Here is a 13,435-nt window from a genome sequence, read left to right on the forward strand (position 1 = left end):
TCCTCCCCTTCCTCCTCTTACAGGGACACCCAGGCTCCTCCCCTTCCTCCTCTTACAGGGACACCCAGGCTCCTCCCCTTCCTCCTCTTACAGGGACACCAGGCTCCTCCCCTTCCTCCTCTTACAGGGACACCCAGATTCCTCCCCTTCCTCCTCTTACAGGGACACCCAGGCTCCTCCCCTTCCTCCTCTTACAGGGACACCCAGGCCCCTCCCCTTCCTCCTCTTATAGGGACACCCAGGCTCCTCCCCTTCCTCCTCTTACAGGGACACCCAGACTCCTCCCCTTCCTCCTCTTACAGGGACACCCAGACTCCTCCCCTTCCTCCTCTTACAGGGACACCAGGCTCCTCCCCTTCCTCCTCTTACAGGGACACCCAGGCTCCTCCCCTTCCTCCTCTTACAGGGACACCCAGGCCCCTCCCCTTCCTCCTCTTATAGGGACACCCAGGCTCCTCCCCTTCCTCCTCTTACAGGGACACCCAGGCTCCTCCCCTTCCTCCTCTTACAGGGACACCCAGGCTCCTCCCCTTCCTCCTCTTACAGGGACACCCAGGCCCCTCCCCTTCCTCCTCTTACAGGGACACCCAGGCTCCTCCCCTTCCTCCTCTTATAGGGATACCCAGGCTCCTCCCCTTCCTCCTCTTACAGGGACACCCAGACTCCTCCCCTTCCTCCTCTTACAGGGACACCCAGGCTCCTCCCCTTCCTCCTCTTACAGGGACACCCAGGCTCCTCCCCTTCCTCCTCTTACAGGGACACCCAGGCTCCTCCCCTTCCTCCTCTTACAGGGACACCCAGGCCCCTCCCCTTCCTCCTCTTATAGGGACACCCAGGCTCCTCCCCTTCCTCCTCTTATAGGGACACCCAGGCTCCTCCCCTTCCTCCTCTTACAGGGACACCCAGGCTCCTCCCCTTCCTCCTCTTACAGGGACACCCAGGCTCCTCCCCTTCCTCCTCTTATAGGGATACCCAGGCTCCTCCCCTTCCTCCTCTTACAGGGACACCCAGGCTCCTCCCCTTCCTCCTCTTACAGGGACACCCAGGCTCCTCCCCTTCCTCCTCTTACAGGGACACCCAGGCTCCTCCCCTTCCTCCTCTTACAGGGACACCCAGGCCCCTCCCCTTCCTCCTCTTACAGGGACACCCAGGCTCCTCCCCTTCCTCCTCTTATAGGGACACCCAGGCTCCTCCCCTTCCTCCTCTTACAGGGACACCCAGGCTCCTCCCCTTCCTCCTCTTACAGGGACACCCAGGCTCCTCCCCTTCCTCCTCTTACAGGGACACCCAGGCCCCTCCCCTTCCTCCTCTTACAGGGACACCCAGGCCCCTCCCCTTCCTCCTCTTACAGGGACACCCAGGCCCCTCCCCTTCCTCCTCTTACAGGGACACCCAGGCTCCTCCCCTTCCTCCTCTTACAGGGACACCCAGGCTCCTCCCCTTCCTCCTCTTACAGGGACACCCAGGCCCCTCCCCTTCCTCCTCTTACAGGGACAGGGGGCTGAGTTATCCCGGCAGCCTCTTTGGGTTAGGTCCCTGCTTTCGGAGTGGGCCAGGAGGACCGTCTCTGTGCCCATGGGAGGGTCTCTCCCACTCCCAGGAGCGGGACAAACACCGGGCGATTAGACAACCACGGCTGCCCTGCCTGACGGGCACCACGCTGAGTGCTCCTCTCGGTTACCGGACCCGCCCAGGTCTCATCGACAAAGAAGAGACAGAAGGTCAGGCAGGTCACGGGCCAGGGCAGGGGTCAGCACTCAAGGCCACCTCCTATCTCTGTTCTTTTATCGTGGGGTACAAATAGGATAACCGTATTGAACTATGACTTTCAGGATGGGGGGGGGCAGGGAATCTCTTATGAAAACGCCTTCTATCCCTGGCACCCCTCCCCTCGCAGCCCTGCCCCGCACCCCAGCCCCTGGCACGCTACCTTAACTCCTTCCTGGTGGCAGAACAGCTGGAGGGCGCTGCTGTGGTTCTCGGGGAAGCTGGCGATTTGGAGGTTAAACGCGGGCGACCTCCGCTCTCTCTCCTGGGGAAAAGATTGGGTTTAAACACAGGACTTTATTGAATTAGGTACCACTTGCCACTTCCCCCACGTTACTTGGCCAAAACTAGCGAATTCCAGCGGGCAAAGATGCTCCTAAAAAGCGCCCATTCACACCACGGCCTCCCGGTCCGTGGGACCTCCTGCGCACACCTGTTCACCTCTGACCTGGGAGCTGGGAGGAAACGGTTAACCGCGGGCCCGGGAGAGGGGAGCCAGGAAGGCACACACCAGCGAGCTTCCGTACCGGCAGCGAGCGCCCAAGGCCCCGCCATGTGCGGTGCGGCGCCCTGGGCACATACCCCGTGTGACCCGCGCAGCCCCACGAGGCAGGCGGAGCGCTTTCCTTCCGTGGACAGGAGGCGGAGTGGCGGCAGGCCGGGACCCCGGCCCCACGTACTTTGATCTAATCCGCTGGCTTCGTCCGGGTGTTTTCTAACCCACGCACACACCAGGGGCCATCCCGGTCGCCTTGGACGGAGTCAGATCTCAGCGACCACGGGAGGAGAGCGAGCGTTCTCCCCAAAGAGGCTCTTACTCGTCACCGTGAGGTGGCACGTTTTCAGAAAGGACAGCAGCAGCCCGGTCACTCGCAGGAGGAGCCCAGCGGCCGACCGTCCGGGGCGAAGGCTTCCTCCCTTCCTCCGGGAGCCAGGCCAGGCCGGCGGCAGGGACCTTCGCAAATGCCCCCTTCGCCTCGCACCGCCCCTTCCTCGGGGCTACAGTGAGGTCACAGCGGGCTCCGGCCACGCCGCAGGCCTCCCGAGTCAGGGCTCCACCACTGAGCGGGGAAGTGTCGCCAATGGGCCTAGTTTAGGGCAGTGGTCGGCAAACTCATTAGTCAACAGAGCGGTTTGCCGACCACTGGTTTAGGGGAAAGGTCGTAGCAGATCAAGGGGACAGGAAGTCACTCATTCAATCAGCTTCCTTCTCACCTGGGCTTCACACGGTTTAGGGAAACCTTATTCGGCTTCTGAGCCAAAAAAACAGAACTTGCCATTGCTCCACCCAGTGGAGGCCTTTGTGCCCACCGCCATGGCATCCCCGTCGAAAAGGTCCGAAGAGAAAGCTATTCCGTGTGAATGGAAGTTAGGAAAGTGCTTTCGAATGGCTCTGAAGGACAGCGGAGACGCCTCAAGACAATTCTAGTAAACTGAGCAACGCTGGTAGAATGCTCACGAGAAAGAGGAATAACAAAGACCCCTCAAGGCTTCCTAACAGGGCCGACGCGTTCATAACGCCCTCAACCTCACGTAACCTCCGATTTCTGCTGCACAAATGAAACACCGGCTCTCACGAGCGAGAGCCACGGGCAGTCCCCCTGGCTCCTGAGACCCCGCCGCGGTCCAGGCCAGCGACCACCGACCGGACGCCAGGTTCCAGCCAAACAGAACTGTAACGGAAGCCGGAGGAGAAAGCAACGTCAGAAACGAGGGTCCCGAGGGTCCCGCACATGCAGAGGCCAGCGGAGCCGTCCTGCAGGGACCGTCACCAACGCAGGTGATGTCCAGGACGCCGGCGAGAATTCAGCGAAAACGAACACACAGGAAGGAGTGGGAGGTGACGTGGCAGCGAGGCGCTAGTGACAGGAAGGTTTCCACGGGAAGCCATGAAACCATCGGCATTGTCACCCGAGGCCCGCCTGTGCCGTGGGAGCAACTGAAGGTTTAACGCGATGGCTAGCCCGGCCGGTGGGGCTCAGGGGTTAGCATCCACCTGGGAACCAGGAGGTCACGGTTCGATTCCTGGTCAGGGCACATGCCCGGGTTGCGGGATCCATCCCCAGTGTGGGGCGTGCAGGAGGCATCCGATCCATGATTCTCTCTCATCATTGATGTTTCTCTCTCCCTCTCCCTCTCTCTGAAATCAATAAAAATGTCTTTTAAAAGCAAGCAAACAAACAGAAACCCCACGATGTCTACCGTGTACAATGCTCAGTCACCCTCGGGGCCAGGGAGTGGCCTCCAGCTGCAGCCGAGTTACCGGAAGGAACTTGGCAGCCCCGGCTGCGATGCCAGGTCTGCACGCCCTGGAGCAGAGAGCCGGAGCGACGCGGTGCGTTTGCTGCGCTGCCTGCGCGAGTTCCTCCTTCTCCCCGGTGCACTTACCTGTGTTTCCGGGGCCAACAGAACACGGGCCAGACTAGCGCGCACACGGCACAGGCCGCCGGGAACGGCGCGGAACCTGCCGTCTCGGGAGGCGCCACGCACAGCACGCGGGGCCCCTTTACGTGCCACTACCTGCAGCAGGGCTGTGGCCCGGCTCGCAGAGGGCGCACCGGGCGGCCGGCATGCAGGCAAGAGGTCGTTGTGGAAATGAAACACAAATAAAAAAGGCAAAATATTGCAAAAACAAATTATTTTATTAAGTGCAAAACAAGCCGTAGGCAATAAATAGGTGAGCTCTGGTACAGGTCCGAGGCCTGCGGCGAGCCCTCCCCCGAACATTAAGGCAGTGAACTCATTCGGAACATACAGGCTCGAAAAGGGAAAGAAAAGGAAAGGAACCACGGGGCCGCGTCCCCGTCCACATGCTCGGGGCGTCCGGGAGCGTCACAGGAATTTCAGTTTGGGCTCAAAGAGAATGTCTGCGCCGTTTGAGAGCTTACAACACAGGGAGTCCCTTACTTCGAGCTCTAGCACCCTGAACTCGAGCAGCTCGTTCTGGTCCCGCGCGTCCTGCATGTCGCTCTTCAGCTGGCGCTCTTCCATCTCCAGCCGGTGAACCTGGAGCAGAAACAGCCGCGGCTCAGTGGGCAGCGCCGCCGTCCTCACGGGGCCACGAGAGGCGTGGCCCCGGACCGGGAGGGCGGGGCGGGAGGGGCCGCGGCGAGGAGCTGGGCTGGTGCAGCACCGGGGTCGGCCCCGCAGCCCGCAGCCCGCAGCCCGGCCCGGAGAAGGGCCGCCTCATGTATCTGCTGAATAAATGGGTGATGGGGAAACTGAGGCCCAGAGCGATGAAGTCCCTTCCCCGAGGTCCATGGTGGGGAAGGAAGAGTGGCCCTGTCCATGTCCTAATCCGGGCGAGTCCAGCAGCCACAGAGGCAGCACATGGAGGCCCAGGGCTGGAGAAGGTCATGCTGGCTGCCCTCCAGCTCCAATCCGCCCCCCCCCCCCCCCCCCCCCCCCGGGAGCCCCTGGCCGAGCTACTAACTGCCCTGCGCCTCAGCGGCTTCCGAGAACAGCCGCCCGAGTTCCCTGGCTGCAGGACTGAGAAAGTCACGGTCACTCTGACCTCACGCCAGGAGGACTGGAGAGGGGGTCCCGCTGCCGCGGGCATGTGGAAACAGGACCAGAGCTTTCTGTGGCTCCCAGAATTGAGCGAGCCGGTCAGACAGCTCTCCCAAGGCACAGGCCTGCCTCACCGGACAGCGGCCCAAATGTGTGAAGTGACACCGGGCAGCGAACGGCCACAAGGGGTCAGTGCAGAGCTGGGGCTGCACGGAGGCCCTGCCCCGTGCCAGGGCCAGGCCAGGCTATCCAGCCCTGCCATCTAGGACGCCTAAAGCCAGACCTACCCAGGCCTGGTACCTCTAGCATGGAAGGTGCAGCAAGGCAGATCTGGGGGACAGAAAGTCCCCGGTGGCTTGCCAGGGCCTGGGGGTGGGGCGGGGAGGGACCTTTATGGGGGAGGGCGGGGAACTCCTGAAACTGCACTGTGGCAATGGCTGCGCGACTCACTAAATTGTAGACAGGTAAGAACAAATTAAGCTAAGGTCTGTCCCAAAGCATGAGATCTATTTCCCCCAGCCAACTCCTGGAGAGAGTTCCAGAAAGTTCCATGACCGGAGAGGGAGGGCAGGCTCAGCCCTGCAAGCACCATGGCCTCCAATCCATAAACTGGACCAGGACAGCCAGTCGATCAGTGTCCTAGGCCCGTCCCCTGGGGGGGGGGAGAGGGGCTCAGGAAGCCCCATCAGGACAGACACATGACCTTGTCTGCAGGTGCCCGTGACCTTGTCTGCAGGTGCCCTGGAGAAGGTCCGGTCAGCCCTTCTGCCCCTCCCCAGGACAGAGCCAGCCCCAGGGGCCGGGAGCCCCCAGGAACCGGGCTCTGATGAACATAAGGAAGGGGTCTCCCCTCAGAGCCGGCCCTGGGGTGCTGCCAGGAGAGGCTGGGAGACGCGGGGTCAGCGTGGCCTCGGAGGCCCGGCGGGCGCGGGGGAGGCGCTGGCGCACGTACCTTCTCCTGCAGCTCCTGGTTGGTCCTCAGGAGCAGCTGCTTGTCCTCCACCCACGTGGAGCCCTAAGGAAAAGCACTGGGCATGTTCCCACGCGCGGACGCAGCGCACGGCCAAGCCACAGTGGCCGCGACAGAGCCGCTGGGGGAGGGGCTTCCAGAGGAGGACAGCAGCTAGAATGCCCTCGCCGGCCCCCAACCTTGAACCCCAGAAGAGAGAAACGGCTGGTTTGCGGAACGACCCTGCTCCCCGGCTCACGTCCCTAAAAGCGCAGGGACTGGGGTCTGTATCAGCGACAGAGAAACAGCCGCACTGTGACCGGGGCCAGGTCGGCCGCAGACCCCCGTCCTGCTGGTTCGCTGCGGCCACGGGCCGGCGTCCCGACAGCGACACTCCCGTCCCCCGGCCATGCCGCCCTGACCACGTCCCACCCGGCTCAGCCCCTGAGCACACGGCACTAGCCCATCCTGTCACTGTGCGTCCCCGGCGCCCGGCACGGTGCCGGGCACACGGCCAGTGCTCAGTGAAGACAGAGGGCGGGTGAATGACTGAAGGAAGTCACTGCTTCCCCCTCTGCTCCAGGGCCCCCGGGCTTCCTTCTCCCCGGCAGCAGGGTGCGCCCTCAGAGGCTCCCACCCCGGGGGCAGGCCTGGCTTTGCCTCTCCCCCGTGTCCTGCTGTCACCAGGCCTGACCAAATGCAGGGGACGCATACACGGAGGTGGCGCTAATCTGAGAAGCCCAGGGCCCGGATTTTATGGGACAGTCACAGCGTGGAGACCTGGGGCGGGGGCGGGGCCTCTGCCGAGATTGACAGCTAGTGGCAGGCCCAGCTCATTGTCACAGTTAAATCTCTGGCGTCAATGGCAGCGTTTCCTCAGAGGCAAGTCAGAAAAGATTCTGGTCACCACTTTGCCTTTGGGATTGTGTCCTATTTTGTGCAAACAAAAAGTGAGCCAGGTTAGAGCTTCGGAACTTGGGGGTTTTAAAGGCCCAACGCAGGCCGCTCCGCGGGGGTGTTCTTGCCTGGCTTCCGCTAGTGCTTCCCCCCTAACGTCTCGGGAGCGAACGGCAGGTCGGCAGAGCCCCCTCGGCCCCCGGCCCCAGGGACAACCCCCAGGGACATCCCCTAGGGACATCCCCCAGGGACATCACACGACCGCGGTGCTCACCTGACCCCTCTCGGCCAGCAACTTCTCCAAGTCCTCGATTTTGGCCTGACACCTCAGCAGATCGGCTTGCAGCTGCTCCCGGGTCTAGAATGAAAAGGCCAGAAGGTGAGCGGGTCACCTCGACGGGCGGCCGTCGCGGAAAGGGTCATGCTGCAGTGCAGGCCTTAGAGACAGGCCAGTGTTCGGATCACGCGCTCCAATGCGGCCCACCTGGGGGCTGCAGGCTCTCCCCTCAGAGGTAAACATCCGAAGAACAAAGGCCTGCGAGCTGACAGGTCTGGCCCTGTGTTAGAGACAAGGACACGCAGGCCTGGAGGAGGGGCAGTGCCTCCGCGGGGCTGAGGGAGCCCGAAGCCGGACACGGCAGGCTCTCACCGGCGCTCGGCCAAGTTCAGCGGCTGCTCACGCGCCATCACCAGCACTGCTGGGCGCTTTCATTCCTGCATCTCACGGGCTGAGCACTGAGTGTGGGGTAACAGGGAGCGGAGGGGACTGGGGCACACTGGACGCACACGGTCCATCTCGGGGAAAACGGCCCCTCAGCTGACGCCACATGCTGCCCGCAGAGCCGGAAGCCTGCAGCTGCAGAAGTTCTGACTCCCCGAGAGAAGCGGCACCTGGAGGTCTATGCGAACTCTCTTGACTTTTCAATGTTGGCAACCAGATAAAATTTCTAATAAAACACACATGGCCCTGGCGGTGTGGCTCAGTGGATAGAGCGTCAGCCTGCGGACTGAAGGGTCCCAGGTTCGATTCCGGCCTAGGGCACATGCCTGGGTTGCAGGCTCGATCCCCAGTGTGGGGCGTGCAGGAGGCAGCCAATCCATGATTCTCTCTCATTATTGATGTTTCTATCTCTCTCTCCCTCTCCCTTCCTCTCTGAAATCAATAAAATATATATTTTTAAAAACAACAAAAATAAACACATGGCTCAGCTCTAACCACACCCAGCCATTTATCTCCTCGGACTTACACGTTACGGGCCGGAGTCTATCGTGGCTCAGGAGCGCCCTCCCCACAGCCTCCCTTGCCACGCCTGCCTCGCGGGATGAATGGGGATGCCCCGGATGTGCAGTGGCCTGGGGTGTGCTCTCCACGGTCCCCTCACTCTCAGAAGGAGGGGCAAGCAGGCCCTGGTGTGTGTGACCCCCTAAGGCGGGTAAGGACCAGCAGGGGGACGTTATGGGAAGACAGAGCTCAGCCCAGCACGAGGGCAGGCGTGGCCCGGACCTGGTGGCCGGCAGGGGCTGAGGGCGCCCTGACAGGCCCTCAGTTCCCCGGGGTTTGACAAACGCTGGGCCACTGCCGCTGCGAGAGTTTGCGATGTGTCCCCCACCCCGTCACCTCTCAGAATCCCCTCCAAGCCGCCCCCCAGGGCTACAGACAGAACCACAGGGCGACGGACAGAACCACAGGGCGACGGACAGAACCACAGCGCGAGGAAGGGCACGGCCGGCCCCTGCCCAGCCCTCCCGGCCCGGCGCGCACTCACCCGGGCCTCCCGCTCGGCGTCCAGCGTGCCCCCCACCTGCTCCTGGAGGAGGGCGTAGGCGCGCTGCAGGGCCTGGTACTCCCTGGTCAGCTGGCAGAACCGCAGGTCGGCCTCCTCCCTGGTGGTCGTCTGGAGGTCGAGGAGAGAACCATGACTGGGTGTGGTCCCGGGGCAGGGCCACCCCCCGCTGTTACCCACGATGACCGGGAACCTCCCAGCCAGGAGTGGATGGCGCTGAGCGATACCATGGCCGAGCCTGGAACCCCGAGTCATGTGACCGGGGGCCACCTCTGACGCGCGGGGGCCTGTGTGCCTGAGCCCCCCACAGCCCTTCCCACACCGGGATCTCCTCCATGGAGGTGACACCGAGCGTGCGGAACATGCCTGCAGGGGGCGTCAGTCAGCGTGTTGTCTGCACATGCCTGTCACAGGGCCGTCAAGTGAAATGCCCATGTGCCCCCACGCGACACAGTCCCGCGTGCTCGCGAGAGGACGGTGTGGAGCAGGGTTTCGGTGCCCAGAGACACCAGTTACTGTCGCTGAGAAAAGAAATCAAAAGCCCAAGTCTGGCATGGTTGCATTTCACTCCGTTTTCCTAGGAAAACTGGGCTGGGGATGGGGGTGGGGGCGGGGAGAGAAGGACGCCCCTCTTCACACCTGGTGAGCCAGGTGCTAGGAAAGGGGGAGGGGGCCTCGGCTGGGGGGCATCCAGCGGGTTTACACCTGCCTCCCCTCAGTGTGCAACCTCTCCGACACACGTCTGCTTTCTAAGGAGGGCGGCAGCCTGCTGCTTCCACTGGGTGGTGTGGGTGTGTGCACCTGTGTGCATGTGTGTGCATCTGTGTGTGCATGTATGTGCATCTGTGGGTGTGCGCAGGTGTATGCGTGTGTGTGTAGCGGAATGAGGGACAGGCCACCACACAGCAATTTCAGTCACAAAGGGTGAGTCCCCCCCAGGCGCCCTCAGTCCGCGGTGAAACCGGTGCTGGGGAGGGAAAGGGACCCCACGCCTGCCAGTGCCGCCGGCCGTCCAGAGCCCGCGCAGGGGACCCCCTCCCCTGACACGACAGCTGTGCCGTCCCAGGTCCCCTGGGGGGAGAGCTCTAAGTGGGGGCGCAGGGGCCGGAAGTGCGCTCACGTCGTCCAGGTCCTCTTCGGGCGTGGCCGGGGCCCTGTCCGTCCTGTCTGTGTTGCAGGACGTCTCCGACAAGGTTTCCGAGTCCGCCGACTCCTCATCAAATCCAAAAAACGTCTCCACAACATGCTTCTGCGAAGGCAACGCGGACGTGTGAGGAGCAGACTCAGACCGCCAGGTCCCCAGCTACGGCACCCTCCGGGCTGCAGGACACCCCCGGGGCCGGGGGGGTCACGATGGGCTGGTGGGGAAGGGGGTAGGACAGTGTGGGGGCTGCAGCAGGCCGGACCCTGGCTCCGGGCAGGAGCTATTGGCCTTATGCCCCGCAAAGGGACCTGGAACCCTGCCCTCATCTGTGAGCGCAAAGCGAGGTCACACGTGGCTGTGCCCACGTGCGGACACTCAATGAGCAGCACGCATGTACTAAGGGGCGGAGCGGGCCCGGGGAGAGGCCTTGTTCTAGGCACCACACACAGGGAAAAGCTAGAGGGGCAGAGACGGGGCCCTGAGCACCCGGGTGAGCATGTGGCCCAGGTCCTCACCAGGCCTGTGCTGAGAGGCAATGTTTCCTTAACTTTTTATTATAGGAAACTTAGAGCATTTATAAAGTTAGAAGAACAGTGAGCAGACCCTCATGCACCCATCACTCAGAGTCAGAGGCGATTTTAACACCGGTCACAGTGTAACGACCTCCCGGTTACCCTACCCAGCACTTCTCCCACCCCATTCATTCATTCACATTCCCACTCACTCATTCATTCATTCACATACACATTCATTCACCCACTCACTCATTCACTCATTCATTCAGCAAGCACCTGACGGAGCACCTTCTATGGGTCAGACACTGGGTGGGTGGGGCCTGGGGACTGCAGACATCAGACACAGTCTCCAGATCATCTTGTTTTAGGAACATGGTCTTTACCCCCAAACAATCCCTAGGAAGGATTTTTATTTAATTTTATAATCAACTAGAGGCCCTAACCACTCTGCCTGCCTGATCGCCCCTAACCCCTCTGCCTGCCTACCTGATAGCCTCTAACCACTCTGCCTGCCTGCCTGCCTGATGACCCTAACTGCTCTCCCCTGCCTGCCTGATCACCCCTAACTGCTCTCCCCTGCCAGCCTGATGACCCTAACTGCTCTCCCCTGCCAGCCTGATCACCCCTAACTGCTCTCCCCTGCCTGCCTGATCACCTCTAACTGCTCTCCCCTGCCAGCCTGATCACCCCTAACTGCTCTCCCCTGCCGACCTGATGCCCCTAACTGCTCTCCCCTGCTGGCCTGATCACCCCTAACTGCTCTCCCCTGCCTGCCTGATCACCCCTAACTGCTCTCCCCTGCTGGCCTGATCACCCCTAACTGCTCTCCCCTGCCTGCCTGATGCCCCTAACTGCTCTCCCCTGCTGGCCTGATCACCCCTAACTGCTCTCCCCTGCCTGCCTGATCACCCCTAACTGCTCTCCCCTGCCGGCCTGATCACCCCTAACTGCTCTCCCCTGCCAGCCTGATCACCCCTAACTGCTCTCCCCTGCTGGCCTGATCACCCCTAACCACCTCTGCCTTGGCCCCCGCCACCGTGGCTTTGTCCAGAAAGACATCTGGAAGATGCCTGATCGAATTAGCATATTACCCTTTTATTAGTAGAGATGGCTGCTTCTCATGACCATGAAGAAAGAACCGTGACTAACTCCAGAGCCAAGCCCCGGCTCCCACTGGTGTGTCCGGACCTGGCTTCGCCCAGACCCCCGTCCCCCCATCCTCAACCAGGGGTAGGGTCGGGGCGCACCCACATGCTAAGGCACCTCCCACTTGTCTGCAACCTCATGCTCCCAACTGTATGAAAAGGGGGGCTGGAGCCGTGGCCGACAGTGTGACTAAGGAGCAGCCCCCCATCAGCGGGGGGAGGGGAGGAAGGGCCCTTGTCACCAGGAGCTGGTTTCTGAAGAGGCGCTGCGGCACCCCAACATCCCTGCACTTGGCACCTGTCTTCCCGCTGCCACTCCCACCTGCGCCCCATTTTGTTTTGTTTTTTAATGCACGTGGGGCGGGAACCGGAACTCCTGGCTACGCCCAGCGTCTGTCTCCCCTGCAGCTCACGGGCCCAGTGGGCAGTGACGCACCCCCAAAGCCTGCAGCTGCTCCCACTGCCCAGCGTGTGCCCCTCAGGGAGCTCCGCCCTTTTAGTTGCTCAGGCCAAACCCCCAGGCGCCCTCCCCGCTCCTGGCCCTCGCCTCTGGAGAAGTCCTGTGGGCTCCACCCCAACCCCAAGCCGAGCCTCTCAGCCCCGGCCCCTCCCTCCTGGTCCAAGCCCCCGGGCCTCCCTCGCTGAAGTCACTAAACCGCCTCCCGGCCTCCCGGCCTCCCTGTCTGCACCCTGGCGGCCCATCAGAGCCGAGTGACCGCTCCAGCCTCACCCCTCTCCCTCCTCTCTTTGGGTTAATCCTCGCCCCAGGATATCCTTTCCACTGCTTTCAGAGCGAGTGTAAAGGAGGGAGGGGGAGGGAGAGAGACAGAGAGAAACATCGATGTGAGAGAGGCACATCCATCGGTTGCCTCCTGCATGCGCCCCAACCAAGGACAGAGAGCGAACCCATAACCCAGGCACAAGCCCTTGGCCAGGAATCGAACCCGCAACCCCTCGGTGTGCGGACTGACGCTCTGACCACTGGGACACACCAGCCAGGCCTCACCCTCCTCCACTGTGCTCCAGCCACACCGCCCAGCATGCCCGGGCCTCCCACGTGCCTGGCGCAGGCCCTGTGTGCTGCCCAGACACACGTCTCCGGGACCCACAAGGCTCCCTCCTCACTCCCCTCGAGTCTTTGCACAAATGCAACTTTATCCCAAACGGCTGCCCTGACCACACCAAGCCCTTCCCAGCCCATTCCCACCGGCGCTCACCTTGCTCCTCCCCCCACCCTCATCGCCACCTGACAGGTGATTAGCAGAGATGGCTTTGCTTTACGTTTATCACCTGTCTTCCCCGCTGGGCTGCGCTGGAAGCCCCGGGGACAGGGGTTTGGGTCCACGAGGGCAGCGTCTGAGCCCTCCTGCCCCCGCTGTTTCTCCTCTCCGGAGCACGGTCTGGGCAGCGAGGATTCACGAGCACGTCTCTGTGCATGAACTCCAAGCCGAGCTAACGTGCTGGCCGGCCAAGCCCTTCAGGTTCGCACGGGGCGCCTCCCTCCAGCCTGCAGCCACGTCAGCGGGCAGCCGCGGGCCGTGCGCCCGGTGAGCCTAAGGGGCTCCATCCATTTCAAATGTTTCTTCTCTCCACGTGCAGGGTGGAGGCAACCATGTACCCAGTCCCCTCAGGGCAGAAACCCCGCCGGGCTCAGGGGTCGCCAGCTCAGCCGACCACCGGCCGGGACCCCGATGGTGAGAGCAGCACCCTCAGGAGGGAGCATC

At 62.4% G+C, this 13,435-nt stretch overlaps 1 protein-coding gene across 5 annotated transcripts in view; it reads right to left on the reverse strand.

Moving 5' to 3' along the window:
- Positions 1-13,435, reverse strand: part of JAKMIP1 (janus kinase and microtubule interacting protein 1) — a 42,198-nt gene that overhangs the window by 13,331 nt on the left and 15,432 nt on the right. For all 5 annotated transcript variants that reach the window (XM_054724230.1, XM_054724228.1, XM_054724226.1 and 2 more), the window contains 6 exons: positions 10,028-10,156; positions 8,890-9,018; positions 7,398-7,481; positions 6,230-6,292; positions 4,675-4,773; positions 1,931-2,032 (listed from right to left, as the gene is read on the reverse strand). In XM_054724230.1, the coding sequence (XP_054580205.1) occupies positions 1,931-2,032; positions 4,675-4,773; positions 6,230-6,292; positions 7,398-7,481; positions 8,890-9,018; positions 10,028-10,156 (606 nt within the window). The remainder of the gene's footprint in view (positions 1-1,930; positions 2,033-4,674; positions 4,774-6,229; positions 6,293-7,397; positions 7,482-8,889; positions 9,019-10,027; positions 10,157-13,435) is intronic.

The sequence above is a fragment of the Eptesicus fuscus genome, chromosome 2, assembly GCF_027574615.1.
Source record: "Eptesicus fuscus isolate TK198812 chromosome 2, DD_ASM_mEF_20220401, whole genome shotgun sequence".
Taxonomy (NCBI): Eukaryota; Metazoa; Chordata; class Mammalia; order Chiroptera; family Vespertilionidae; genus Eptesicus; species Eptesicus fuscus.